This window comes from Mus caroli, unplaced genomic scaffold, assembly GCF_978045245.1.
Source record: "Mus caroli unplaced genomic scaffold, Mus_caroli_1 scaffold_13, whole genome shotgun sequence".
Classification (NCBI taxonomy): domain Eukaryota; kingdom Metazoa; phylum Chordata; class Mammalia; order Rodentia; family Muridae; genus Mus; species Mus caroli.
The window spans coordinates 1,066,112-1,093,008 of NW_028227268.1; the positions used below are offsets into that span (position 1 = coordinate 1,066,112).

Here is a 26,897-nt window from a genome sequence, read left to right on the forward strand (position 1 = left end):
AGACACACGAGAAGAGGGTGTCCATTACAGATGGCTGTGAGCCACCATGTGGTTGCTGGGAATCGAACTCAGGACCTCTGAAAGAGCAGTCAGTGTTCTTGACCACAGAGCCACCTCTCCAGCACTTACTTTGATTTGCATTTCTAAAGTGACTAGTAATGAACATCATTGCTTTCTATCCTGTAGTGTGTGTGTGTGTGTAGTATGTGGGAGGGTGCTTAAGCACATATGTGCATGGAGGCCCAATAGATGGTGCCACTTTTTTATTATTTCCTGCAACAACAGATGACAGGTTGTTACCAGATCTGATCTATCTATCTATCTATCTATCTATCTATCTATCTATTTATTTATTTTTGGTTTTTCGAGACAGGGTTTCTCTGTGTAGCCCTGGCTGTCCTGGTCGGTAGACCAGGCTGGCCTCGAACTCAGAAATCCATCTGCCTCTGCCTCCCAAGTGCTGGGATTAAAGGCGTGCCACTACCTGGCTTCCCCGATCTTATTTATTAAAGCAGAATCTCTCATTGAACCCAGAGCTCAACCATTTGTCTAGTCTGCCTACCTATTTTGCCTGAGAGACTCCCTGTCTCTACTTTCCACTTCCTTGTGGCTGAGATCACAGACAGGTCACCACACCCACTCCGCTGGCATTTACATGGGCGCTAGAGAGCTGAACTCCTCCTATCCTCATACAGTGAAAGCTTTGCCCACTAAGCCATCTTCCTGGCTTCTAGAACATCTTGTGTACTGGCTTTCCCCCTCCCCCACTCACAGTTTCACTATGCAGCATTGGCTGCAATTTCCACCCACCTGCTTTGCTTGTGCCTCTTCCACTGAGTGTTGGGCTTAAAGATAATACACCAACACCAACAGGCCTTTTGTTACCTATTTATTTATTTATTTGTTTGTTTTGTTTTTCCTAGACAGTTTCTCTGTACAGCCTTGGCTGTCCTGGAACTCACTCTGTAGACCAGGCTGGCCTTGAACTCAGAAATCCGCCTGCCTCTGCCTCCCAAGTGCTGGAATTAAAGGCGTGTGCCACCACGCCTGGCAGGACCCTTAGTTTTAGTTGCTTATGGTTTTAGTGTCCTGACAAAAACCCTCTGCCATGAAATTTTACCTTCCTTTCTTTTTCTTTCTCTTCTTTCTCTTTCTTTTCTTTTTTTTTTTGTTTTTTGTTTTTTGTTTTTCGAGACAGGGTTTCTCTGTGTAGCCCTAGCTGTCCTGGAACTCACTCTGTAGACCAGGCTGGCCTCGAACTCAGAAATCCGCCTGCCTCTGCCTCCCGAGTGCTGGGATTAAAGGCGTGTGCCACCACGCCCGGCTCTCTTTATTTTCGATGTTGGAATAGCACCCTACCCAATGTTTCTTTCTTCTAAGAGTTGATGGTTTGTTGACCCATTGTCCAATTTCAAAATACTCTATGTGAACGGCTTGGGGTAGGGGTCTGGTTTCATTCCTCTACATGTGGACATCCAGTTATCTCAGCATTTAAAAAATGTTTGGAATTTTTTTTTTTGTCATTGTTTTGGGTCAAACTCAGGAACTTTCACGTGTTATGCAAGCATTTATCTATTGACCAACACTGGCAGCACCACATACATGTCTTTTATTTTTGTTTCTGAGACAGGATCTCACTGTTGTGTAGCCCAGGCTAGTCTCAGACTTATGTTCTTCTTGCCTTATTCTCCCAGATGTGGGTATTAAAGGTCTGAGTCATGGTACTTGGTTCTTTTTTTGAGACAAGGTTTCCCTGTGTAGCCTTGGCTGGTCTGGAACTCACTATGTAAGCCAAGCTGGCCTCAAACTCAGAGGATTCTGCCTGCCTCTGCCTCCCTCCCTTGTGCTGGGATTACAGGTATGTGCTGCTATGTCAGAGAACAGTCACTATCTTGGTTGCAGGCTAGCAATGTGTGTTCCCCCTCCTCTGTGCCTAAACTAGAGTGGGCGTGGCCAGGCAGGACTTCCCCTGTGAGAATCTCTCCTGAAGACCTTGTCCTTATATTTTTCTGTCCACTGACCTTCACCTACTCTCACAGCCCTCAAGATCACCCTTACACTGACCCTTCTGATTGTCCATGTAGCCCAGGTGCCCTGGGGTGCCCTCAGTCTTGCTTGGCCCAAGCAGACCTGCTTTTCCCCCACCCCCCACCAGCCTCTCCTCCACTTTCTGCCCATACCAATAGGAATTCCTAAGGTTCTCTGAACCCCACTGGGCCTCCAGCCTCAGGCCCAGGATGAGACAGTCAAGGTGAGAAGACAGTCAGCAGGAGGTAGCCTTGCCCCCAGCCTATCCAGCCCTCATCCCTTTAGCCCATCCCCCACCGGCAGTGATCAGCACTGCTTTGCTTGTATTTAGCACTGGCTCAGGTGAGCATCCGCAATGGTTTATGACTTCAGCTGAACGTGGCTTGGACATCTACTGGCTTGTGACACCAAGAACGAATGTACCTGGTCCTTGATTTCTGTTCCACTACTGATTGAAGCCTGTTTACCTCCACCATTTACCTGGAGCTTATCTTGTCTGCACTGCAGCTAAAGGCTCACAGTGTAGAACACCCCAAACCAAGGGCACAGAGGTCATGGTCATCCTACCCTGGCTTTGAAATGTTCTTGCTCTCAGCTTTCATCACGGAAGAATCAAGAGTTTCAGGAGAAGCCAGCCCATAGTAAGGGGACAGGGAGCTTAGGGGTAGGCAGCCTTTGTGCTAAACTCATGCCTCAGACTATGGAGTGCGGTGAAGCTCTGAGCAGCTGTCCATCAGAAACCAGGAACTACTGCCCCTCCCTGTGAGTCAGCACTGAGACCTCAGAGGCCAAGCACACAGGGAAGCAAAAGATCACAGGTTTCTGATGGATAGATCAATGACTGAGGTGGCATTTCCCTCTGTACAAGACCAGTGCTGCCTTTCCAAACCTTTCTCCCCTTTCTCCTCCCCCTCCTCTCCCTCTCCCCCTTCCCTTCCCCCTTTTTTCTTTTTTGTTTTGTTTTTGTTTTACATGACAGGGTTTTTCTGTGTAACTTTGGCTGCCCTGGAACTCAGTCTGTAGACCAGGCTGTCCTTAAACTCACAGAGATTTGTCTGCCTCTGCCTCCCAAGTGCTAGGATTAAAAGTGTGTGCTCCACTGCCTGGCCAAAGCATTGTCTCTTATGTCCTCAGTCCCTAGCCAGCCCATACCCATCCTGATGACCCTATTTGAATAATTCTCTGGTTCTTAGGAAGTAGGGACCATTTGTACAGGTCCAACCATTCTGTAGGGCAGGTGACAGACATTGCCACTAATAGCCATTCCCAAAGTGGCTCCCTACTTGGGGACCTTGTAGGGAACAGATATCCACATCCATTGTCACTCACAGAGAGGTCCAAGAAACAGGTGGCTTTCATCTCCCTCACTTCTCAGCTCACCTCCTGCCCCCTGACATATGGAGAAGTCACCCCAGCAAGCATGACACTGCCATTTCCTGAACCTAAGGGAAGTGGCTTGCTCAAGCCCACACAGGCCTGTGCCCAGGCAGAACCTGGTCCTACTTCTCGTACCAGATCCCTGTGCTATTGAGGCTCCAACAAGGCCTAGAGTCCTAAGGCAGACAGCTGTGTGTATGTGTGTGTGTGGTGTGTATGTGTATGTATGTATATGTGGAATGTGTATGTGAATGTGTGTGTATTTATGTGTGTATGTGTGGGATGTGTGTATGTATGTGTATATGTGTGTGTATTATGTGTGGGGTTGTATGTGTGTATGTATGTGTGGGGTGTGTGTATGAATCTGTGTGTGTATATATGTGTGGGGTGTGTGTATGAATGTGTGTGTACATATGTGGGATGTGTGTATGTATGTGTATATGTGTATATATGTGTGTGTGTGTATTATGTGGGGGGGTTGTGTGTGTGTATGTATGTTTGGGGTATGTATTTTTATGAATCTGTGTGTGGTGTCTGTGTATTGTGTGGGGAATGTGTGTGTATGTATGTGTATGGGGGAGGTGTGTGTATGTGTGTGTGTATATATGTGGGGTGTGGTATGTATGTGTATATGTATATATGTGTATTATGTGGGGAATTGTATGTGTGTGTATGTATATGAGGGTATGTGTGTGAATGTGTGTGTGTATGTGTATGTGTGTATATGTGTGTTGGAGGTAGGTGCCACCACAAGGTTGGCTTATGGCCAAAAATCAAAGAAAGAACTCCCAAGTTGTGGGTGGCCAGAACCAGGTGTCCTTGTGTTGCCTTCTACCCCAGGGCACTGTCTTAGGAGAATGTGTAGCTACCAACTTAGGCTGCTCACTCAGTGCTCAGCAGCATCCACCAAGTCAGCCTGTGTTCCGATGTCCCAGAATTCTGATCAAATTCTAGCCTTTCTGCCCTTCCTTGTTCATCCCACTCAGGAGCCCAAGCACCTACTACACAGAGACATGCTGACATCTGCCCTGGGGTGGTAGCATTGATGCCTGGTGGTCAAGGACAGTTGATCTCGACTCTGCATCTTAACCTGTAGCAGGGATCATTGCAGAGTGGCCACTGGAGCCCAGCACAGGCCCAGACAATGACAGGCTCAAGTCCTGGCCACCTGTATTTCAAATGTGGCCCTACTTGGAAACAAGATGACTTGTTGATACAGTTGATTAAGATGAGGTTGCACTGTCCTGGGTACGTCCTGGGTACATCCTGACCCAATGTGACTGGCATCCTATACAGGGCAGTGTGAGAAGGCAGAGAGGCACAGTGCAGAAAGTATCTGCAGCCGAGGGTACCACGGATGCCTGCCACCAGTAGCAGCTAAAGACACAGGAGCATCTTCCCCTAAGCCTTGGGTGTGGGGCTGGCCCTGCTAGCACCCTGGTTTCCCCGGAATGGTGAGGGCTAAGTTTAACATCCTTTCTCATTGCAACTGATCTCTTTCACCCATGAGCCCCACCTGCATTGTCCTCCGTGACAGTAAAGTAAATGTCATCTCCTTAGCCATCGCCTGACTGGTGATGCTAAGAAAGGAGGAAGAGGCAGGAGAAAGGTGTCTGACATGCAGGGGGCTTGGGGAGGGTTCCAGCACATCCTTGAAAGAATCACGGCAGGACTAAGACTGGGAGTGGCTGGCTGGGAGGCTGCAGGGTGTGGCGATGTGAGCCTGCACTCTCAGATGGTATTTGAAGATTCAGCCTTAGTCCAAGCCATTGCGGGAAACTATCAGCCAAGGGAGCCCAGCTCAATTGCACTGAGATTCGTACAAAGGCTGTTGGGTACTACCACAGCTTCTAGACTTAGATGGCACCCCTGCTTCTGTTCTTAGGTACCAGGGCATGTGGCTTAGCTGCAAGAATGACTGCTGTCACCACGACACCTAGGTTACCCAGCCGCAGTTCCAAGTACATGTGCCTGTGATGCCGTTTCCACCCTGGCTGCCATAACTAAATGCCGAGGGCTGGGGCTTCACAGGGACACTCCTTTCTTCTCTTCTGGAGATGAATGAGGTTAGAAAGCCCGCAGGGCTGTTTTTTTTTTTTTTTTCTGGCCCCTCTTTTCAGCCTGCAGACAGCTCCTTTTTCCTGTGTCCTCACTTGGCCTTTCTGTGTGCTCCTTGTGTGTCTTCTTCTTATAGTGGTCCCACACTGATGATCTCAATCTCATTAATTGGTAATTACCTCTTTAAAGCCTTAAATTCCAAACACAGCCCCTTTGGGGACTAGGAATTCAAATATTGATTCTGAGGAATCCACTTCCTTCCATAACACATAGGCTCTTATAGACCTTCACTTTACAGATGAGAGGATGGATGCTTGAGGAACTCAGGTGACACATATTCTGGCTCTCTCTCTCTCTCTTTTTGTTTTGTTTTTTTTTTTTTTGTTTTCTGTTTTTCAAGACAGGGTTTCTCTGTGTAGCTGTGGCTGTCCTGGAACTCACTCTGTAGACTAGGCTGGCCTCGAACTCAGAAATCCACCTGCCTCTGCCTCCCGAGTGCTGGGATTAAAGGCATGTGCCACAACCGCCTGGCAGGCAGGCAGATTTTTGAGTTCGAGGCCAGCCTGGTCTACAGAGTGAGTTCCAGGACAGCCAGGGCTACACAGAGAAACCCTGTCTCAAAAAACAAAACAAACAAATCCACCTGCTTCTGCCTCCCAAGTGCTGGGATTAAAGGCATGCACCACCACCGCCCAGCATATTCTGGTTCTCTTGTGGGTAGCCTGACTCCAATTTGAGCACACAACTTAGACTGGTTCCTCTCAGCCTTCCCTAACCCTTTTCTTTTCTTTTTTCTTTTTTCTTTTTTTTTTTTTTTTTTTTTTTTTGGTTTTTCGAGACAGGGTTTCTCTGTGTAGCCCTGGCTGTCCTGGAACTCACTTTGTAGACCAGGCTGGCCTCGAACTCAGAAATCTGCCTGCCTCTGCCTCCTGAGTGCTGGAATTAAAGGTGTGCACCACCATGCCCAGCTTCCCTAGCCATTTTCATGTACATAGAGGCCCAATTCCCTCTGTCACCTTGGGAAGCTATAGTGGCATGTTTGAAAATTCTGGAATTTTGGTTTCTTTGAAAAACACAAAAATATCATAAGAATGTGCTTTCATTTTAATTCTAGGTGTGGGGATATGAGACTGCTTCAGACAGTCCGCAGCAGCTGACTATGATTTGCCTCGTGCTCTCTAGCAGAGGCATGTTTTGCCAGCTGCAGATAAGTTTCTTTGATTGTGTTATGTTTGGAATTCTGGGAACTTTTCAGAGGCTAGGGCCCCAAGAAGTGGGAGTGGTTGTTGGTCGTGGTGTGTGTGTATGTGTGTGTGTGTGTGTGTATGTATGTATGTATGTTATGTGTGTGTGTGTATGTGTGTGTTGCAGTTTTGTTAGTAGTTATGCTCAAAGAAGAAACAAGGAAAGAAATTAGATTCAGGAATCTCTATCCCACTCTCTCCTCTCTAGCCTTCTTTCTCTCCTATCTGGTGATGGTGGGGTGAAACAGGGGTGGGAAAAAGAACCACAAAGTAGCAAAGACCAACTACAGGAAGCTCCTGTGACAGAGTGAGACAGAGACAAGGGGTGTGAACATACTTGTGGAATGGGGCTGACCCTTGGGCCCCTCAATTAAGGCAAGGGTTTTACATTTGGCAGCAAAGAGCTGACAGTTGAGGTTACTTCACTTTCTTATATTTTTGGTTGTGAGCCTAGCCTTTAACGGCTGAGCCATCTCTCCAGCTCATTACCTCACTTTCTAATAGAACAGAAGGCCCTTAGAAGTTCAGGGGACTCCCTGGCTGAGAAGAAGGCTACAAAGACAAGCTGGTTGGGGGGAAGGTTCATACACCAAGCATCTGCTGTCAGGAAGTGGGGATAGCAAGTTGAGGGAAAGAGACTGATGGGTAGAGGAAGACGGCAGGATATAGGACAGGAAAGTAGGAATGACTAGACTTCTTGATACTGCCCTCCTGGAGGAGGGGATTCCCAGACACTCCCCATCCCCTAGGAATTATGCTGGTTTAGGTGTGTGAGCCAGTTCCAGGACCAGGCCACAGTTTAACTTCTTCAGTATAAAGAGATAAGAATACCATTCTTTTTTTTTTTTAATATTTATTTATTTATTATATGTAAGTACACTGTAGCTGTCTTCAGATGCACCAGAAGAGGGCATCAGATCTCATTACGGGTGGTTGTGAGCCACCATGTGGTTGCTGGGATTTGAACTTCGGGCCTTCGGAAGAGCAGTCGGGTGCTCTTACCCACTGAGCCATCTCACCAGCCCACCATTCTTTTTATTATTTATTTTGTGTATTTGTGACTGTGTGAACATGCAGACCATAACACACGGGGGATAGGGAAGACTCATGGGAATTGGTTCTCTCCTTCCATTCCGTGGGTCCCAGAGTGTGAATCAGGTCATCAGACTGACACATCCACAGAGCCATCTCCCTGGGATCTAAGGATTTAAAGAAAGACAAAGGCGAGCCTACAACGAATTCCTGGGGCTCATGCAGGCCCTTCCCAGTAACCAGCCTCATTCCATCCAACTCTTCTTAGTCCAAGACACGCTCCATGAAAGCTGGGGTCCTGGAGGATCATTAACCTTTTGGTGCTTGGGGTTTCAGACTGGTGGAAGGACTTCTTGTGCTGCGCCTTACCCAGGGCTCTGAAAGAGGATCAACTTCTTCACTTAGCCCTCTCCGCCTGGCGACAGGCCCTAGGTGCAACCTCCACCCACTCTTGCCATGTGCACCCTTGTCACAGTCTCATGTGCAGTCTACAAAGGGAAAACCTGAGTCCCAGAATAACTTCCCACCTACGACTTGCAGGTTCTATCCCTGAGCTCCCAGTCCCTCCGCCTACCGGCACCTCCTGCTAAGCTGAAGTTAGCCCTTTGGGACTCCCGGATGGGCACCTTGGGGACCTTCAGGACAGCTGGGGGAGGGCACTGGGCCCCATAGGTGTAGGTCCTTGCTCACTGGCTCGCACTACTCAGGGAGTCCGCTAGGCCACGGAACCCCATGCGTCTCTTCCTTCGGTACCAGCGCACAGGTCGGAACTCTTTGTATTGAGACTCCTGTTTCTGCCCGGCGGGATCGGAGCGCCGCTCAGGGTGCACCGGGACCAAGGTTACTGACTCCAGTCGTTATGGTAACGTGGCCCGCGTTGTAGGCTCGGGCGGGAGAGTGCTGGCGCTCGGAATCCTGGAGACCCGGGGAGACTAGGACTGGCGCAGCTCTAGTTCGCACGCGGGAGACGAAGCTAATTCCGCTGGGTCCTGACGGGTGGCACACGCGGTGAGTGGACGGCCATCGCATCAGGTTCTTGCTCCCCTGTAGCTTTCTTTGACTCAGACTCCCAAACGCCTACCTCGTGATTACCCACGCGCGATCGTCCGGGGACAGCGTCCAGCGCCTGCACAGGGAGCAGGTTTCACTCAAACTAGCCCACAACTGCAGTGTTTTCACTGCTCTGCGTCCTGCAGCAGCGCTTCAGTCCCTCACTGACTTCATTAGTCCTTTCTACATGTCATCCTGGCTTGGCCCGATATTTTACACAGTTAAGTTACACATTTTTAACAAGAAAATGGCGCGCTCGTGCCTCCCAGAAGGCAAACGCCCCATTACTGGGGAATACTTTCGTCGCCAAGGTTTGAGTGGTTTAAGTGGTGACTGCCAAGGGGCTAACATAAAGTTATTATTTTCTGCTCGGCATGGTGCCACATGCTTTAAAATCCCAGGATTTGGGAGGCAGAGGCAGGCGGATTTCTGTTATTTCGAGGCCGGCCTGGTCTGCATAGTTCCAGGACAGCCAGAACTATGTAGAGACCCTGTCTTAAAAACTAAATAAATAACAAGGTTTCTATTTTTTTTTTTTTGTTTTTTTTTTTTTTTTGGTTTTTTGAGACAAGGTTTCTCTGTATAGCCCTGGCTGTCCTGGAACTCACTTTGTAGTCCAGGCTGGCCTTGAACTCAGAAATCCACCTGCCTCTGCCTCCCAAGTGCTGGGATTAAAGTTGTGCGCCACCACCACCCGGCGGTTTCTATTTTCTTATTGTAAATAATAAACACCATTTGGGGAGGTGCTTGACTGTGTAAAAGTCTTGCTTTTAACCATATTTTCAGCTACTAATTTTAGCATACGTCAGTGAAAGCTTCCTGATTTTTTTTTCTTTTGATTTCATGTTTTATTCTCGCTATGTTAGCTGCAGAAAAAGAATCACAAGTTAACTGAATCAAAGGCCATTCAGACCATTCAGACTGAAGTGGGATCCAGTTTCCAGCAGTCTTTATTTAGAATCGGCATCAGTGTAGGTTTCAATCACTGCTCTGGCAGCTGGGGCCCTGGGAGAGCTGCAGGAAACAAGAACAGGCTGTATTCTCCAGGGTTCCTGCCTGGGTACAGGTCGGTCCTCCCTGGGAATAGCAGGTGGAGGATAACAGCGACTCCAAGGGACGGGCTAGTCATGAAGAGATGGAGATCATTGATGTCCCCACAGGGAGGACCTCAGAGGTCACTGCCCTTCCACCTGTATCCTGGAATCTTTTATGAAACTGTTCCATGAGGACCAGACAGGAATTTCATTGGCTTCAGGAATAGTCCAGTATAAGCCCACTGTCTTAGTCACTGTTCTGTTGCTATGAAGAGACGTCATGACCAAAGCAACTCTTATAAAAGAAAGCGTTTAACTAGGGGCTGGAGTACAGCTTCAGAGGCTTAGTCCATTATCATGTAGTCCACCACTACTAGCATGGTGCTTGGTAGCTGACAGCTACACCCTGATCCAGAGACAGACTGAGACAGCCTGGCGTGGGCTTCTGAAACCTCAAAGCCCACCCTAGTGACACACACTTCCTCCTATAAGGCCACACCTCCTAATCCTTCTAATCTTTACAAACAGTTCCACTCCCTGGTGACTAAGCATTCAAATACATAAGCCTATAGGAGCCATTCTTTTTTTTTTTTCTTTTCTTTTTTTTTTTTTTTTTTTTTTTTTTTTGGTTTTTCGAGACAGGGTTTCTCTGTATAGTTCTGGCTGTCCTGGAACTCACTCTGTAGACCAGGCTGGCCTCGAACTCAGAAATCTGCCTGCCTCTGCCTCCCAAGTGCTGGGATTAAAGGCCTGTGCTACCAAGCCGGGCTTCTTGTCTCTTCTTAAGCACCCAGATAATTCCAGTAATTTCAGTCTGAAGAACCACCATCTCTATTCTGACTCCTGGATTTTCTTTTTACTGGAGCCACAAGGTCTCATTTGAAGCTGGCAGAGAATCAGCACTTACACTGCCTGACATGGAGTCAGAGAGCCGTGCTTAAGTGTGGTGACCTCTTTCTGTCTCTGGCAGCTTCAGTCCTGAAGGAATTCTATATGTGATATCTGTCAAATATTTTTCTATTTCCATTCCTCCTACATTGATTAGCTGGCACTTTGTTGTAAAACACAGTCTTTCCTTATAATTTTTTCCATTAGTTAATTTAGTCACATCTTGGTTGCTGCTCCTCTCCTTCCACTCTCCCCTGTTAAGGCCTGGGTGACTGTTGCCTATCCAGCCAGCCATTTTGTGCTGTTATTAATGTTGTAAGGAAACTTTCTCCTGCTCTAGTTGATCTCATATTCTGTTATGTTCTACGCTTTGGTGTTCTGGGAAATCAGCAGAGGTCAGTTAGAACTGCTTTGTATAAGCTTGCACCCGAACTGCCAGCAGCTCTTCCTGCATCTATATATGAACTTTTGTGGTTTCTTGTCTTTGTAAGTTGCCCCGGGATAGACCCCCAACATAAGAAAGACAACTGCAGCCGGGCGTGGTGGCGCACGCCTTTAATCCCAGCACTCGGGAGGCAGAGGCAGGCGGATTTCTGAGTTCGAGGCCAGCCTGGTCTACAAAGAGAGTTCCAGGACAGCCAGGGCTACACAGAGAAACCCTGTCTCGAAAAACCAAAAAAAATAAAAAAATAAAAAAATAAAAAAGAAAGACAACTGCACCAATATAATAAGCCATTTGGATTAAAACTTTCATTTTGAGTGGGAGTTGAATAAAGTTTAAGTTCCTCCCTGGGAACTGACATCCTGCTTGGCAGAAACAGACATGTACGTGGGTAACTGACTTCCTGTTCGGTAAGTTAAGACATGGATGTTAGGCAAGTCAAGTTGCCCAGCCACAGCTGACTACCCCAACCAATGGGAGCAGGATAAGGATACAAAAAAGACATGTTCCTAAGGAAATCCCCTATCCCTAAATCCTGATTGGTGGAATAACTTAGCATAGATATTTGTGGATTTCAAGGCTGAAAGGCTCTGTAAGATCCTAGCTCCAGGTCTCAACTAGCTCCTGTGTCAGTCACATCGTGATTGATCAGTCCTGGGGTGAATGCTCAATAAACTATCCCTGCCTGACTGAGATCGGTGTTTGTGTGGTTTGTGAGGTAACTCCTAGACCCCAGCATTCCCCTCACAACACTCTGGAAGGCAGAGGCAGAGGTAGAGGCAGAAAGAGCTCTGTAAGTTCCAGGCCAGTATGGTCTGCATAGAGTTTGTCTCAGAAAAAAAGAAAGGAAAGAAGGAAAGAAAGGAAAGAAAGGAAGAAAGAAAGAAAAAAGAAAGAAAGAAAGGGAGAGAGAGAGGTGTGAAAGAAAGAGAAGGAAGGAAGCAAAAGACTGAATAGTCTTTAAGCCAGCCGTCCTGTGTCTGTTACCAGGTGGTGGTGGAGCACATTTTTAATTGCAGCACTCAGAAGGCAGAGACAGGCAGATCTCTGAGTTTGAGACCAGCCTGGTCTGCAGAGTGAGTTCCAGGACAGCAAGGCCTGCTGCTTACAGCTTGATCTTCTGGAGCCATTTTCTAAATTGAGGTTCCCTCTTCTCAGAGAACTATAGCTTGTGTCAAGTTGACATACAATTAGCTGGCACAGGGAGGAGGGGTTTATCTATTTTACACAGACCATCCCTGAGGAAAGACAAGACAAGAACTGGAGGCAGGAGCTGAAGCAGGGGCCGTGGAGGGCACTCACTGTTTGCTGGCCAAGTCCACCTGCCCAGGGGTAGTCCCATCCACAATGGGCTAGGCCCTCCCGCATTAATCATTAACCAAGAAACTGCCTCACAGACTTGCTTACGGGCAACCTGATGGAGGCATTCTTCTCAACTGACATTCCTTTTCCCAAATAACTCTAGCCTGTGTCAAGCTAACACAAGCTAAGCAGGACATCTATATTGCACACAACATGGCTTCAGAATGGCAGTCCATTTTCCTATAGAAACAGGCCTGTCGTAACTGTCAGGTATGTTGCTTGTGTGCAGTTTTTACTTTTACTTAGAACATAGAGCCAAAGTATTGTTTTTCGAAGTCTTTGTGTGTGATACCCATTTTTAATGGCATTAGGCTCTCTCATTTTTATTTTATTCTAATGCTTATTGGCAAGCCTTGTGGGCTTGGGGGCCTGTGAAACATTGTATGTATCTAATAGTTCACATGGACCTAGTTCTTAGTATGAATTGTATGACTTCTCCTCCACTTTATCTCTCATTTACATGTGTGTCCCTTGTGGCATGGCACCTCTCTCCTCAGGAAGTGCAGTAAGGTAATGGGGATCCATTTACTCTTGCCTCTTATTGTAGATTTAAAAATTGCAATTGTCTTCTCAGAAGCTTACTGCTTCAGTCTGCTCACCTTGGCCTAGTCTGGGAAGCATCTACCCTACATAGAATCTTATCTAGGCCGAGAGTGTTTTCAGCCTCCGAGACTTACCCCTTCCTAGTTCTTTCTGCACTCTGGGCGGCTGGTTCAACTCAGCTATTGTGACTTAAACTTCTCTCCAAGCTGACAGATTCAATCTGGCTTCTCTTTCTCAGCCTTTCCTGAATTACTCTGCTTGGCCTCATATTAACCTTGGCATCTGTTCTAATCTTCTGTCTCCTTCTCACTCTCTGCTCATTCTATCCTCACTTGTGTCTAGCTTCTCTCTCTCTCTCTTTCTCTCTCTCTCCAACTGGTTTCCGTAAAACTGTCTCGGTAAAGCTCCTCCGCCCACCCTCTTCATGAGAGTTGGGCATATCCTATTCTGTCAATGTCCTATTTCTGGGGTTTGTCACTTTTTCTGTCACTCAGTTTGACATCACTTTTTTTTTTTTTTTTTTTTAAGATTTATTTATTTATTATATGTAAGTACACTGTAGCTGTCTTCAGACACCCCAGAAGAGGGTGCCAGATCTCGTTGCGGATGGTTGTGAGCCACCATGTGGTTGCTGGGATTTGAACTCTGGACCTTCGGAAGAGCAGTCGGGTGCTCTTACCCACTGAGCCATCTCACCAGCCCCCTTGACATCACTTTCAAACTTGAGTGCTTCCTTCTAGAAACTAATTTTACCTTCATTGTTTGGGATTAAAGGTATATACTAAGGGTGTGTGTGTATTCCAGCCAGAGGGATTAAAGGTATGTGCTAAAGGCTGAGCCACACCACAACTAGAAACAGGGTTTTTTCAGTAAATACCACAATCTCAGGGTTCACAGTGTGATGAAATATCTAGCAACAAAAACTGGTTGTAGCTGTGACTCTGGTGATCAATGATGAATATGAAAAAACCTTGAGATCTGACCTAGTCCTTGGGTCAGTCAACGGGATCTGCAAGAGAGAGAGTGGGGACTGAGGGGCAAGATACTCGAAGAATGGAAACAAGATAGTCTATCTGCTCAAGGCTCAAGTTTGGAGTCTGGTTTATTGGAAGGCAACCATGGGTACATATGCACTCTCTGGGGAGTGCAGCTGGAGACACTTTCCCGATTCAATTAATTGAAGTGGAAAGACCCACCCTCACTGGAGGGAGCACCATTCCATAGACCAATGTCTCAGACTGAATAAAAAAGGAGAGCTAAAAGCTAACTGAGCAGCAGTATTCATTGCTTTTTGCTTTTTCAGTGTGGGTGTGATATGGTGGCCAGCTGCTTACTGCCGTAACTGGCTGGGCTGCCAAACTGTGAGCCAAAATCTATCTATCTTTCTTTCTTTCTTTCTTTCTTTCTTTCTTTCTTTCTTTCTTTCTTTCTTTCTTTCTTTTTCTTTCTTTCTTCCTTCCTTCCTCCCTCCCTCCCTCCCTCCCTCCCTCCCTCCCTCCCTTCCTTTCTTCCCTTTCTTTTATCTGGTTCTTTGTCACAGAAATGACACAGTAACTCATGCAGGTATTTACACAGCCATGACAGGATGACTGCGCCCAAAGTCCAAAGTAGAGTAGATAATGTTCTTCTGCATCAGACACAGACACAGAGAGCCAAGTGCACCTGAGCTGCAATTCCTCACAGGAAGGAAACCAAAGGAAACAGCCGCTGTGGAAGGCGGTCCAGTTCCTTTACTCAGACAGATTGTTTTTAGTTTTGTTCTTATGCTTTTACAAATTATCCTTTTGTTTAAACTGTACAGTCTACTACTGCAATGTAATACTTTTCAATTAATTATCAATCAGACATTTATTTTTTTAAAAATCGTTTCACATTTGTATGGTTGAGTGAAAGGGTTGTTAACTCCCGTGTATCATTTGTTGAACAGAAAGCGTACTGTGCTTTTCATAGGCCTCTTCTGCTTATCCCTGATCAGCAACTGCAGGGAGCTCGCTGGAGAGTTAGGAACACAGTGGGCACAGCAAGGCACCCCTGCTGGGCCTGTGGGGAGGCTCCTTCCCTCTCAGATAGACCTTTCTTAGATGACTTCAGGACTGGGTCTTGAATTGCTTCCTCTTAAGGGTGGTATCAGCTGTTAAGAGGGCCCTGCCCCAGCTCTGGTACTCTCTGGCTCTGTTGTAATCTTGTGACGTCCCAGCATCTTGTACTACCTTGAAGGGCTGACTGCCTTTTCACATCAACCTTTTGCTGCGTGTTGCTCTCTCCCTGGCCTGGTCCTGGGCTCAGGAGCGACTTCTGCAGGCCTTATATCACATACACTCTTGCTGCACACTTGTGTTGGGCTCTGTGACTTCTAGAGCTGTGTTCATGAGCTGCTGCACATGCTACCGTATTGTTTGTGACATCAGAGCTCTGGGCCACAGCCAGGTGATGGGTGTCTGGACTAGGGCTCACTTTGTTGTGTGTAATAATGAACATGTCGGGCTGGTGAGATGGCTCAGTGGGTAAGAGCACACCCGACTACTCTTCCAAAGGTCCGGAGTTCAAATCCCAGCAAACCACATGGTGGCTCACCATGTGGTGAGCCATCCGTTAACAAGATCTGATTCCCAGGCTGGTGAGATGGCTCAGTGGGTAAGAGCACCCGACTGCTCTTCCGAAGGTCCAGAGTTCAAATCCCAGCAACCACATGGTGGCTCACAACCACTCGAAATGAGATCTGACGCTCTCTTCTGGTGTGTCTGAAGACAGCTACAGTGTACTTACAAATAATAAATAAATAAATAAATCTTTAAAAAAAAAAAAGATCTGATTCCCTCTTCTGGACTGTCTGAAGACAGCTACAGTGTACTTACATATAATAAATAAATAAATAAACCTAAAAAAAAAAGTTAAAAAAAACCAAAAGGCTAAATAAATAAATAAATAAATGTATGCCAGTTGACTTTGTAAATTTTTTTTTTAAACATTTTTTTTTTAAGATTTATTTATTTATTATATGTAAGTACACTGTAGCTGTCTTTGTCTTCAGACGCACCAGAAGAGGGCATCAGATCTCATTACGGGTGGTTGTGAGCCACCATGTGGTTGCTGGGATTTGAACTCTGGACCTTCGGAAGAGCAGTCGGGTGCTCTTACCCACTGAGCCATCTCACCAGCCCCCGACTTTGTAAATTTAAAAAAAAAATGAACATGTCTTACAGATGAGGCCTCTGCTATCTGGAAGCCCATAGCCCCATGGGAAATCACATCTTTCAGGAAGAATTGTTCATCTTCCCAAATCCAGAGCTTTCTAAGGCTCTCTAGACTTCACAGGTATACTGACAGCATCCTAATAGATTTTCAAAAAGAAAGAGAGAAAGAAAGAAGGAAAGAACCTAGTGTTCCATTTGTTCGTTTCTAAAGCAGGGCCTCAGCGCCCAGCCTAGGCTTCAAAATCAAGCTTGTGATCCTCCTGCCTCAGCCTTCCAAAAGCTAGAACTTCAGGAAAGTGCCATCTCACTTGGCAAGTTTAATGTTTTAAAAGAGAGAGACAGAGAGACAGAGACAGAGAGAGAGAGAGAGAGGAAGAGAGAGAGAGACAGAGACAGAGAGGGAGGCAGGGAGGGAGAGAGAGAATAACAAAAGGATGTGCCCCTGCCCAGTGCTGCTCTGTTGGCAGAGTCTCCGTGTGCTGTAGGTGAAGTCTTGCTGGCAGTGGAGCTCCGCTTCCTCCAGAGGCTTCTCCTGTTGCTCCCCTGAGACTGTGTGCTGACAACCAGGTGCTTTGCTAGGGACAGCTGTTACCTGGTGGACAGACTAGATGCACTCGAGCCCTGTGCTGCCTGAAGATGATCAGCCTCATCCGGAACTCTTTTTTTGTTTGTTTGTTTGTTTGTTTGTTTTTTCGAGACAGGGTTTCTCTGTGTAGCCCTGGGTGTCCTGGAACTCACTCTGTAGACCAGGCTGGCCTCGAACTCAGAAATCTGCCTGCCTCTGCCTCCCGAGTGCTGGAATTAAAGGCGTGCGCCACTACACCCCGCTCATCCAGAACTCTTGCAGTCATCCTTTGGTGAAATGTGTACAGAAGCAGGACACTGTTCTGCAGCGTGTTAGAAGGAAAGGAACGCGGTGGGAGTGGGGGCCACTGACTCCTTGATGGGCTCCAGACTGGCAGAAGCATGTTCCCCCTGGCTGGTGGGCTACATCATTTACCCTCTACTTACCGAGTTACTGTTGATGTAGGGAGAGCCCAGTTTCACTGGAGAGACAGGGATACCACACTATCTACCTGGTCAGGAGAACAAGGAAGAAATGACAGGGATAAGTATCCACTGCCTGGCTTGGTGGACAGATGCTTCATTGATGGAGACCTTCTGAACTTCAAAAACCTAGCAGTAAGAAATTGCCCCAGTTTAAAACAAAACAAAATCAAAAAACAACAACAACAAAAAAGCACCATCACCCAGAAGGCCTTTTAGGCAGAGAGTAATGTGTGCTGTTCTAGGAACAAAAGTGTCCGCCCTTAGGCCTTCTGGAAGCAGCTAGAAGTCAGAGAGTGCTGCAGCAGACTCCAACCCAGGGCTCTCTGTATGCAGCTCCAAGGAATGAAACTTACTTGAAATTTCCAGAAGCCACAGCAGATGTTAAGCATAATGGTATCACACAGTCAGATTTCTATGTTAGAACACTAACAGCCTGAAGCCATGCGGCTAGTGCACTGCAGAGACACGCGGTGGTTGAATGACTTAGGTGGTTCCAGTGCTCTAGACCACCCCAGTTAGGCATTTTTTTTTTAAAGATTTATTTATTTATTATATGTAAGTACACTGTAGCTGTCTTCAGACCCTCCAGAAGAGGGCGCCAGATCTCATTACAGATGGTTGTGAGCCACCATGTGGTTGCTGGGATTTGAACTCTGGACCTTCGGAAGAGCAGTCGGGTGCTCTTACCCACTGAGCCATCTCACCAGCCCCCAGTTAGGCATTTTAAAGGGATTCTTTCCGGTGGCCATGGGGTATGTTAGTTACCTTTCTCATTGCTCTGAGAAGAGCAGTTTAAGGTCTCTTGGCTCACAGTTTGAGGGTGTAGACTGTTGTGACAGGAGGTCTGGCAGCAGGAGTGTAAGGCAGCCGAGGTGCAGGCATCAGGGATGAGGTAGTGAAGAGTCAGGCCTGTCCTGTTAGTGAGATGACCAGACCATTACATAGGATGTAAGAACTGAACAGAGCTGTAGGGTGGATGCCAGGCTGGCAGGCAGGGAGCTGTGATAGGTCATGGAGCTAGGACTTATGCCAGGTAAGCAACAGGATAAACAGCTGACTCAGACTGTAATCTCCTCTGAGAAACTCCATCTCAGCACACTTGAGGAGCTCTGGGGCCTGCAGTCATTGTCACCGGTGGGCCAGTCTCCTCTGCATGCACCTAGGGGGTCCCTTGCTCCAGCCTTGGTTCTTCTTGGCAGCACTCATCCGCGCTGTGCCACTGTGCCCTCCTCTAGGGTCAGGTACTTTGCACAGCTGGTGTTTTGTTTGAGTCTCTATACAGCCCATGCCGGGACCCCTAAAGGGTTAGGGACCCTGACCAGCTTGAGAAGCTTTGTCAGGTTTGTCCCCTACATGCTGATAGAAGCCTCTCTGTGTGAGAGCAGCAGGGCAGGGCTTGGGTTGTATAGTTGCTGTGTGGCCCGAAGCCCCTAGCAGATACTGCCTGGTTCATTACAGAGTACCTGCCAGGCCCTGTCCTAGGTGATTCAGCAAGTACAGGAAGACCTGCCAAAGAGCTGTGCCCACTGTTTGATGGGAAACCGCTCCTGACCTCTGAAATGCACTCTTGGTTTTTTTAGTCCTGGTGATGTATAGTGATTTGGACTGTAATTTTTTAATTTTATTCATCTATTTTTATGTCTCTGTATGTTCTTGTGGAAGTTTTATGTGTACCATGTACATGAAAGAACCTGTAGACTCCAGAAGACATCAGAGCCCCTAAAACTAGAGTTACAAATGATTGTGAGCCTCCATGTGGGTGCTGGCAAAGGAGTTAGGTCCTCTACAAGGGCAGTAAGTACACTTAACCACGGAGCCATCTCTCCAGCCTGACTAGGACTAGTTCTTCTTATCAATAATTTCATGAGTTACATTTTCTGTAAGTGGTATTGCTTATGTATAGAGCAGCGACTGGCTCAGGAACTCCAGAGTTGATGTAAGCGTGTAACACAACACAGCATAACACACATGAACTCACCCACATTATACCATAAACACACCAACCTTCACAGCACGACACACTCATAATACACACGACAGTACACACATAGCACACACACACACACTCAATACATACATCATGCCCCCCCCCCACACCCATACAGCACTCCTGTTTATGAGTTTACATCTGTGACGGCCTGCTCATTGTTTTGCATAGAGGTTACTCTGGGCTATCTCAGGGTGCTAGCCCTGGGCTATCTCAGGGTGCTGGCCATGGACTATCTCAGGGTGCTGGCCATGAGTATTTTCACCTTATGTAAATATACATGAGACTAGTGAGTTGAAGTGATCCAGGGCAATGTGGTTTTCTTTCTAAAGATGACCCACTTACAGAGAGCCATACTGCCACCTTCTTTAGGGTGACAGTGCAGAAGCCTCTATGTGCCTGGCAGAGGCTGTTGGAAGACAGTCAGAGAGGAGCTCTGGTGCTTCCCCTGCTCACACTTGGCTCCTGTGCCTCGGTGATGGTGCCCAACATTGTTAACCTTATGTCCTTCCTTGTGAGCAACCATGGGTTCACTCTATAAATAAAGCCAGGAGTCCCAAGTGAAATGGCTCTGTGTACAGAAAAGAGCCCCTTTTATGGTGAGAACTGGCAAGAAGGCTTCCCTAGAACCAGTAACAGTCTGTAGTGTGTCTTGATAAGAAACAGTCTCTTCCAATGTGCTTGCGGCCACTGCAGTTCCTGCCCTGGAGGCCCATTCTTCACTCCTCCAAGTTGCTTTTAAAGACTTCTTTTCTTTTTCTTTTTTTTTGGTTTTTCGAGACAGGGTTTCTCTGTGTAGCCCTGGTTGTCCTGGAACTCACTTTGTAGACCAGGCTGGCCTCAAACTCAGAAATCTGCCTGCCTCTGCCTCCCAAGTGCTGGGATTAAAGGCGTGCACCACCAACGCCCGGCCCAAGACTTATTTCTATTTGGCAAAGTAGTTTTATAATGTTGGATCTAATTTTTTAAAAATTAAGACTTTAGCCAGACATAGCAGCATATATCTATTACTGTAGCTATTCAGGAGGCTAAAATAGAGGACTGAGTTCAAGGATATCCTGGACAACTTAGTAAGACTCCATCTCAAGAACCTCTGTACTTGTATAGTGTATCTTGTTTTTAAAATTTATTTGTATAACTGAACAGTGGTGGCTCTTGTCTTTAATCCCAGCATGTGGGAGGCAGAGTCAGGTAGATCTCTGTTAGTTCAAGAGTGAGTTCCAGGACAGCCAAGCTAGACAGAGAAACCCTGCCTCAAAAAACAAAAATACACACACACACACATACACACACATACATACACACACACATACATACACACATACATATGCACACAAACACACACACACATACACACATATACACATACATACATACATACACATACATACATAGATACATACACACATGTGCATACACACACACATACGCATGCTCACAAGTCAAAGTCCCTAATGGTATGCTGCTACTTGTGTCCTTTGCTGCAGCCGTCACCATGCTGCCTCTATGTTCAGAGCCGGAACTGAGTGAGCTTTTGGCTCGAAAGGAGGAGGAATGGCGAGTCCTCCAGGCCCACCGTGCGCAGCTGCAGGAGGCAGCTCTACAGGCTGCTCAGAACCGCCTGGAGGAGACACAGGGGAAGCTGCAGCGCCTACAGGAGGACTTTGTTTACAACCTTCAGGTGCTGGAAGAGCGGGACCGGGAGCTGGAGCGCTATGATGTTGAGTTCACCCAGGCCCGCCGGAGGGAGGAGGCCCAACAAGCAGAGGCCAGTGAGCTCAAGATAGTGGTGGCCAAGCTGAAACAGGAACTTACCAGGGAGGCCAGGCGCGTGGGGGAGCTGCAGCAGCAGCATCAGCTAATGCTGCAGGAGCATCACTTGGAGTTGGAGCGCGTCCACAGGTGCGTTACCCTTACAGGTCATTGTGTCTGGTGCCCAGTGAGTGATGTGCATGCGCCGGTGGCTGCACAGCGCCACTGGATGCTCAGTGGTACTGATGAGTTTTTCTGTAGGTCTCAGTCCAAGATTTTTTGCTTTTGCTGATTTGTTTTTTACATAAGATCTCACTGGCTGCCCTGGAACTTACTTTGTAGACTAGGCTGACCACAAATTCAGAGATACACCTGTTTCTTCCTCCTGAAATGCTGGGACTAAAGGCATGCCCCACTATCCCAGCATGACAGATGTTATCTGCTGGCATTCTTACCTTTGGAGTTTGATGGAAGCTACTGGTCTGCTAAGTTTTAGCAATCATTCCACGAGTTTCACCTAACATGCAGAGATGTTGTGTCAGACGTGGAGGTCTTTTTTTTTTTTTTTTTTTTTTTTTTTTTTTTTTTTGGTTTTTGGTTTTTTTTCGAGACAGGGTTTCTCTGTGTAGCCCTGGCTGTCCTGGAACTCACTCTGTAGACCAGGCTGGGCCTCAAACTCAGAAATCTGCCTGCCTCTGCCTCCGGAGTGCTAGAATTAAAGGCGTGTGCCACCACACCCAGTTGTGGAGGTCTTTAGTAAATGTTCTGCAGCACCTGTGACCCAGTCGGGAAGTGCTGCTCAGCCACCGTCTGGAGCGTCCTCAGCACAAGTCGTAGCTCACACTTGGAAGCTGAAGCTGCTTTGTGTGATTTTGTGACTCTTTTTCTCTAAATCTGAGACCTTCCGGTCACTCAGACGCTTTGTCAGTCGCCAATTGTAACTACCCCAAATCCTCAGGGCTCCATTTGTTTGTTTGTTTGAAACAGAGTTTTTCTGTGTAGCCCTGGCTGTCCTGGAATTCACTCTGTAGACCAGGCTGGCCTTGAACTTAGAAATCTGCTGGGGCTGAAGGTGTGTGCCACCACTGCCTGGCCCCATTCCTTTATCTTTTATTTTTAGTTCATTTTTTCTCTATTCAGTCATGTGATATCTAATGTCTGTATCAAGTTCACCAATTCCCTCCTTTGCCATATTCAGTATGACATTATACTCAGGATGTGAGACTTTTGTTTAGGTTATTGTAGTTTTTAAATCTTTTTTATTGTTGTTGTTTTGAGATAGAGTCTCACTATGTAGACCTGGCTGGCTTTGAACTCACAGAGATCTGCCCGCCGCTGCCTCTCTGCCTCTCTGCCTCTCTGCCTCTGGCTCCCAAGTGCTGGTATCCTGATTAAAGGGGTAGTGACCTGGTACTATTTGTACTTTAGTTATCAAGTTTCTTTTTTTTTTTTTAAAGATTTATTTATTTATTATATGTAAGTACACTGTCTTCAGTCACTCCAGAAGAGGGCGCCAGATCCCGTTACAGATGGTTGTGAGCCACCATGTGGTTGCTGGGATTCGAACTGTGGACCTTCGGAAGAGCAGTCGGATGCTCTTACCCACTGAGCCATCTCACCAGCCCGTTATCAAGTTTCTTTTTTATTTTTTATTTTTTTTTTTGGTTTTTCGAGACAGGGTTTCTCTGTGTAGCCCTGGCTGTCCTGGCACTCACTTTGTAGACCAGGCTGGCCTCGAACTCAGAAATCCGCCTGCCTCTGCCTCCCGAGTACTGGGATTAAAGGCGTGCGCCACCACGCCCGGCTCCGTTATCAAGTTTCTATTTGACTTGTTGTTGTATCTTCTTTGCTGAGATTCCCTGCGTTTCCCTTGGGTTTTCTAAATATCGGCATCTTTCAGTGATCAATCCCTCCATTTCATTATATAGCGCTGACTGTCCTGGAATTCACTATGTACAGTAGGTTGGCTTTGAACAGAGATCAGCCTGTTTGCCTTCTAAGTGCTGGGATTAAAGGTGTGTACCACCATGCCTGGTTCTTCTCTTGATTCTTTTTTTTTTTTTTTTTTTTTCCGGTTTTTCAAGACAGGGTTTCTCTGTGTAGCCCTGGCTGTCCTGGAACTCACTCTGTAGACCAGGCTGGGCCTCAAACTCAGAAATCTGCCTGCCTCTGCCTCCGGAGTGCTAGAATTAAAGGCGTGTGCCACCACACCCAGTTGTGGAGGTCTTTAGTAAATGTTCTGCAGCACCTGTGACCCAGTCGGGAAGTGCTGCTCAGCCACCGTCTGGAGCGTCCTCAGCACAAGTCGTAGCTCACACTTGGAAGCTGAAGCTGCTTTGTGTGATTTTGTGACTCTTTTTCTCTAAATCTGAGACCTTCCGGTCACTCAGACGCTTTGTCAGTCGCCAATTGTAACTACCCCAAATCCTCAGGGCTCCATTTGTTTGTTTGTTTGAAACAGAGTTTTTCTGTGTAGCCCTGGCTGTCCTGGAATTCACTCTGTAGACCAGGCTGGCCTTGAACTTAGAAATCTGCTGGGGCTGAAGGTGTGTGCCACCACTGCCTGGCCCCATTCCTTTATCTTTTATTTTTAGTTCATTTTTTCTCTATTCAGTCATGTGATATCTAATGTCTGTATCAAGTTCACCAATTCCCTCCTTTGCCATATTCAGTATGACATTATACTCAGGATGTGAGACTTTTGTTTAGGTTATTGTAGTTTTTAAATCTTTTTTATTGTTGTTGTTTTGAGATAGAGTCTCACTATGTAGACCTGGCTGGCTTTGAACTCACAGAGATCTGCCCGCCGCTGCCTCTCTGCCTCTCTGCCTCTCTGCCTCTGGCTCCCAAGTGCTGGTATCCTGATTAAAGGGGTAGTGACCTGGTACTATTTGTACTTTAGTTATCAAGTTTCTTTTTTTTTTTTTAAAGATTTATTTATTTATTATATGTAAGTACACTGTCTTCAGTCACTCCAGAAGAGGGCGCCAGATCCCGTTACAGATGGTTGTGAGCCACCATGTGGTTGCTGGGATTCGAACTGTGGACCTTCGGAAGAGCAGTCGGATGCTCTTACCCACTGAGCCATCTCACCAGCCCGTTATCAAGTTTCTTTTTTATTTTTTATTTTTTTTTTTGGTTTTTCGAGACAGGGTTTCTCTGTGTAGCCCTGGCTGTCCTGGCACTCACTTTGTAGACCAGGCTGGCCTCGAACTCAGAAATCCGCCTGCCTCTGCCTCCCGAGTACTGGGATTAAAGGCGTGCGCCACCACGCCCGGCTCCGTTATCAAGTTTCTATTTGACTTGTTGTTGTATCTTCTTTGCTGAGATTCCCTGCGTTTCCCTTGGGTTTTCTAAATATCGGCATCTTTCAGTGATCAATCCCTCCATTTCATTATATAGCGCTGACTGTCCTGGAATTCACTATGTACAGTAGGTTGGCTTTGAACAGAGATCAGCCTGTTTGCCTTCTAAGTGCTGGGATTAAAGGTGTGTACCACCATGCCTGGTTCTTCTCTTGATTCTTTTTTTTTTTTTTTTTTTTTCCGGTTTTTCAAGACAGGGTTTCTCTGTGTAGCCCTGGCTGTCCTGGAACTCACTCTGTAGACCAGGCTGGGCCTCAAACTCAGAAATCTGCCTGCCTCTGCCTCCGGAGTGCTAGAATTAAAGGCGTGTGCCACCACACCCAGTTGTGGAGGTCTTTAGTAAATGTTCTGCAGCACCTGTGACCCAGTCGGGAAGTGCTGCTCAGCCACCGTCTGGAGTGTCCTCAGCACAAGTCGTAGCTCACACTTGGAAGCTGAAGCTGCTTTGTGTGATTTTGTGACTCTTTTTCTCTAAATCTGAGACCTTCCGGTCACTCAGACGCTTTGTCAGTCGCCAATTGTAACTACCCCAAATCCTCAGGGCTCCATTTGTTTGTTTGTTTGAAACAGAGTTTTTCTGTGTAGCCCTGGCTGTCCTGGAATTCACTCTGTAGACCAGGCTGGCCTTGAACTTAGAAATCTGCTGGGGCTGAAGGTGTGTGCCACCACTGCCTGGCCCCATTCCTTTATCTTTTATTTTTAGTTCATTTTTTCTCTATTCAGTCATGTGATATCTAATGTCTGTATCAAGTTCACCAATTCCCTCCTTTGCCATATTCAGTATGACATTATACTCAGGATGTGAGACTTTTGTTTAGGTTATTGTAGTTTTTAAATCTTTTTTATTGTTGTTGTTTTGAGATAGAGTCTCACTATGTAGACCTGGCTGGCTTTGAACTCACAGAGATCTGCCCGCCGCTGCCTCTCTGCCTCTCTGCCTCTCTGCCTCTGGCTCCCAAGTGCTGGTATCCTGATTAAAGGGGTAGTGACCTGGTACTATTTGTACTTTAGTTATCAAGTTTCTTTTTTTTTTTTTTAAAGATTTATTTATTTATTATATGTAAGTACACTGTCTTCAGTCACTCCAGAAGAGGGCGCCAGATCCCGTTACAGATGGTTGTGAGCCACCATGTGGTTGCTGGGATTCGAACTGTGGACCTTCGGAAGAGCAGTCGGATGCTCTTACCCACTGAGCCATCTCACCAGCCCGTTATCAAGTTTCTTTTTTATTTTTTATTTTTTTTTTTGGTTTTTCGAGACAGGGTTTCTCTGTGTAGCCCTGGCTGTCCTGGCACTCACTTTGTAGACCAGGCTGGCCTCGAACTCAGAAATCCGCCTGCCTCTGCCTCCCGAGTACTGGGATTAAAGGCGTGCGCCACCACGCCCGGCTCCGTTATCAAGTTTCTATTTGACTTGTTGTTGTATCTTCTTTGCTGAGATTCCCTGCGTTTCCCTTGGGTTTTCTAAATATCGGCATCTTTCAGTGATCAATCCCTCCATTTCATTATATAGCGCTGACTGTCCTGGAATTCACTATGTACAGTAGGTTGGCTTTGAACAGAGATCAGCCTGTTTGCCTTCTAAGTGCTGGGATTAAAGGTGTGTACCACCATGCCTGGTTCTTCTCTTGATTCTTTTTTTTTTTTTTTTTTTTTCCGGTTTTTCAAGACAGGGTTTCTCTGTGTAGCCCTGGCTGTTCTGGAACTCACTCTGTAGACCAGGCTGGCTTCGAACTCAGAAATCCACCCACCTCTGCTTCCCAGGTGCTGGGATTAAAGGCGTGTGCCACCACGCCCGGCTTCTTTCTCAACACAATTTTATGTTGTGTTTTCTCCTGTGCTGTTGGCACCTTCGTTTAGAGGTGGCAGGCAGGTTCAGGTCAAGCGGAAGGTCCTATTTCTTAGAGACCCGATGCATGCACCCCTGCAAATGCCATGTCCCAGCTCCATGGGTGAGGTGTCCCGCTGTGTGTGCAGGCAGTGAGCATTCAGTAGATGGCTCTCTCAACACCCTGTCTGCTTACCACAGTGACAAGAACAGCGAACTGGTCCACCAGCGGGAACAGAATGAGCGCCTGGAGTGGGAACTGGAGCGAAAACTGAAGGAACTCGATGGTGAACTTGCTCTGCAGAGACAGGTAGAACATTGCTGGGGTTGGTTCTTTGGGGCACACCTTGCCAACTGGTTTGAAATCTACATGGTGAGGGGTTCACTGAGTGCTCTCCCAGGAGGAGTGGATCCTTGGGCTGATCTATGTGTAGGGCTTGGTTGGATGCTGTGAGAGGTGTCCAGATCTCCCAATGTATTCTTTCTCATGCACCAATCAAAAGTTTCCAGGGAAGTGAAGATGCATAGATGTGCATAGGCACACTTACCAGGGAGCCTTGGAGGTCTTGGAGGCCACCCCACTATCTACCTTGGTTATATCTGAACCCAAAGGCCCTAGAAACTGGAGCTCCACCCTGTAAGGGCAGGAGAGATGAGGTCAGGA

The 26,897-nt window shown here is 46.9% G+C and overlaps 1 protein-coding gene across 5 annotated transcripts in view; it reads left to right on the forward strand.

Annotated features, from left to right (window-relative positions):
• The first annotated feature begins 8,563 nt into the window (after positions 1-8,563).
• The window catches only part of Ccdc57 (coiled-coil domain containing 57), a 107,681-nt gene continuing 89,347 nt past the window's right edge, over positions 8,564-26,897 (forward strand). For 2 of the 5 annotated variants that reach the window (XM_085829344.1, XM_085829345.1), the window contains exons 1-3: positions 8,566-8,747; positions 20,777-21,191; positions 26,435-26,543. In XM_085829344.1, coding sequence (XP_085685470.1) covers positions 20,785-21,191; positions 26,435-26,543 — 516 coding nt within the window. In that variant the 5' untranslated portion in view covers positions 8,566-8,747; positions 20,777-20,784. Of the gene's footprint in view, positions 8,748-20,776; positions 21,192-26,434; positions 26,544-26,897 lie in introns of all 5 variants that reach the window. The other 3 variants (XR_015044901.1, XM_029484105.2, XM_085829346.1) reach the window with 3 other exon arrangements.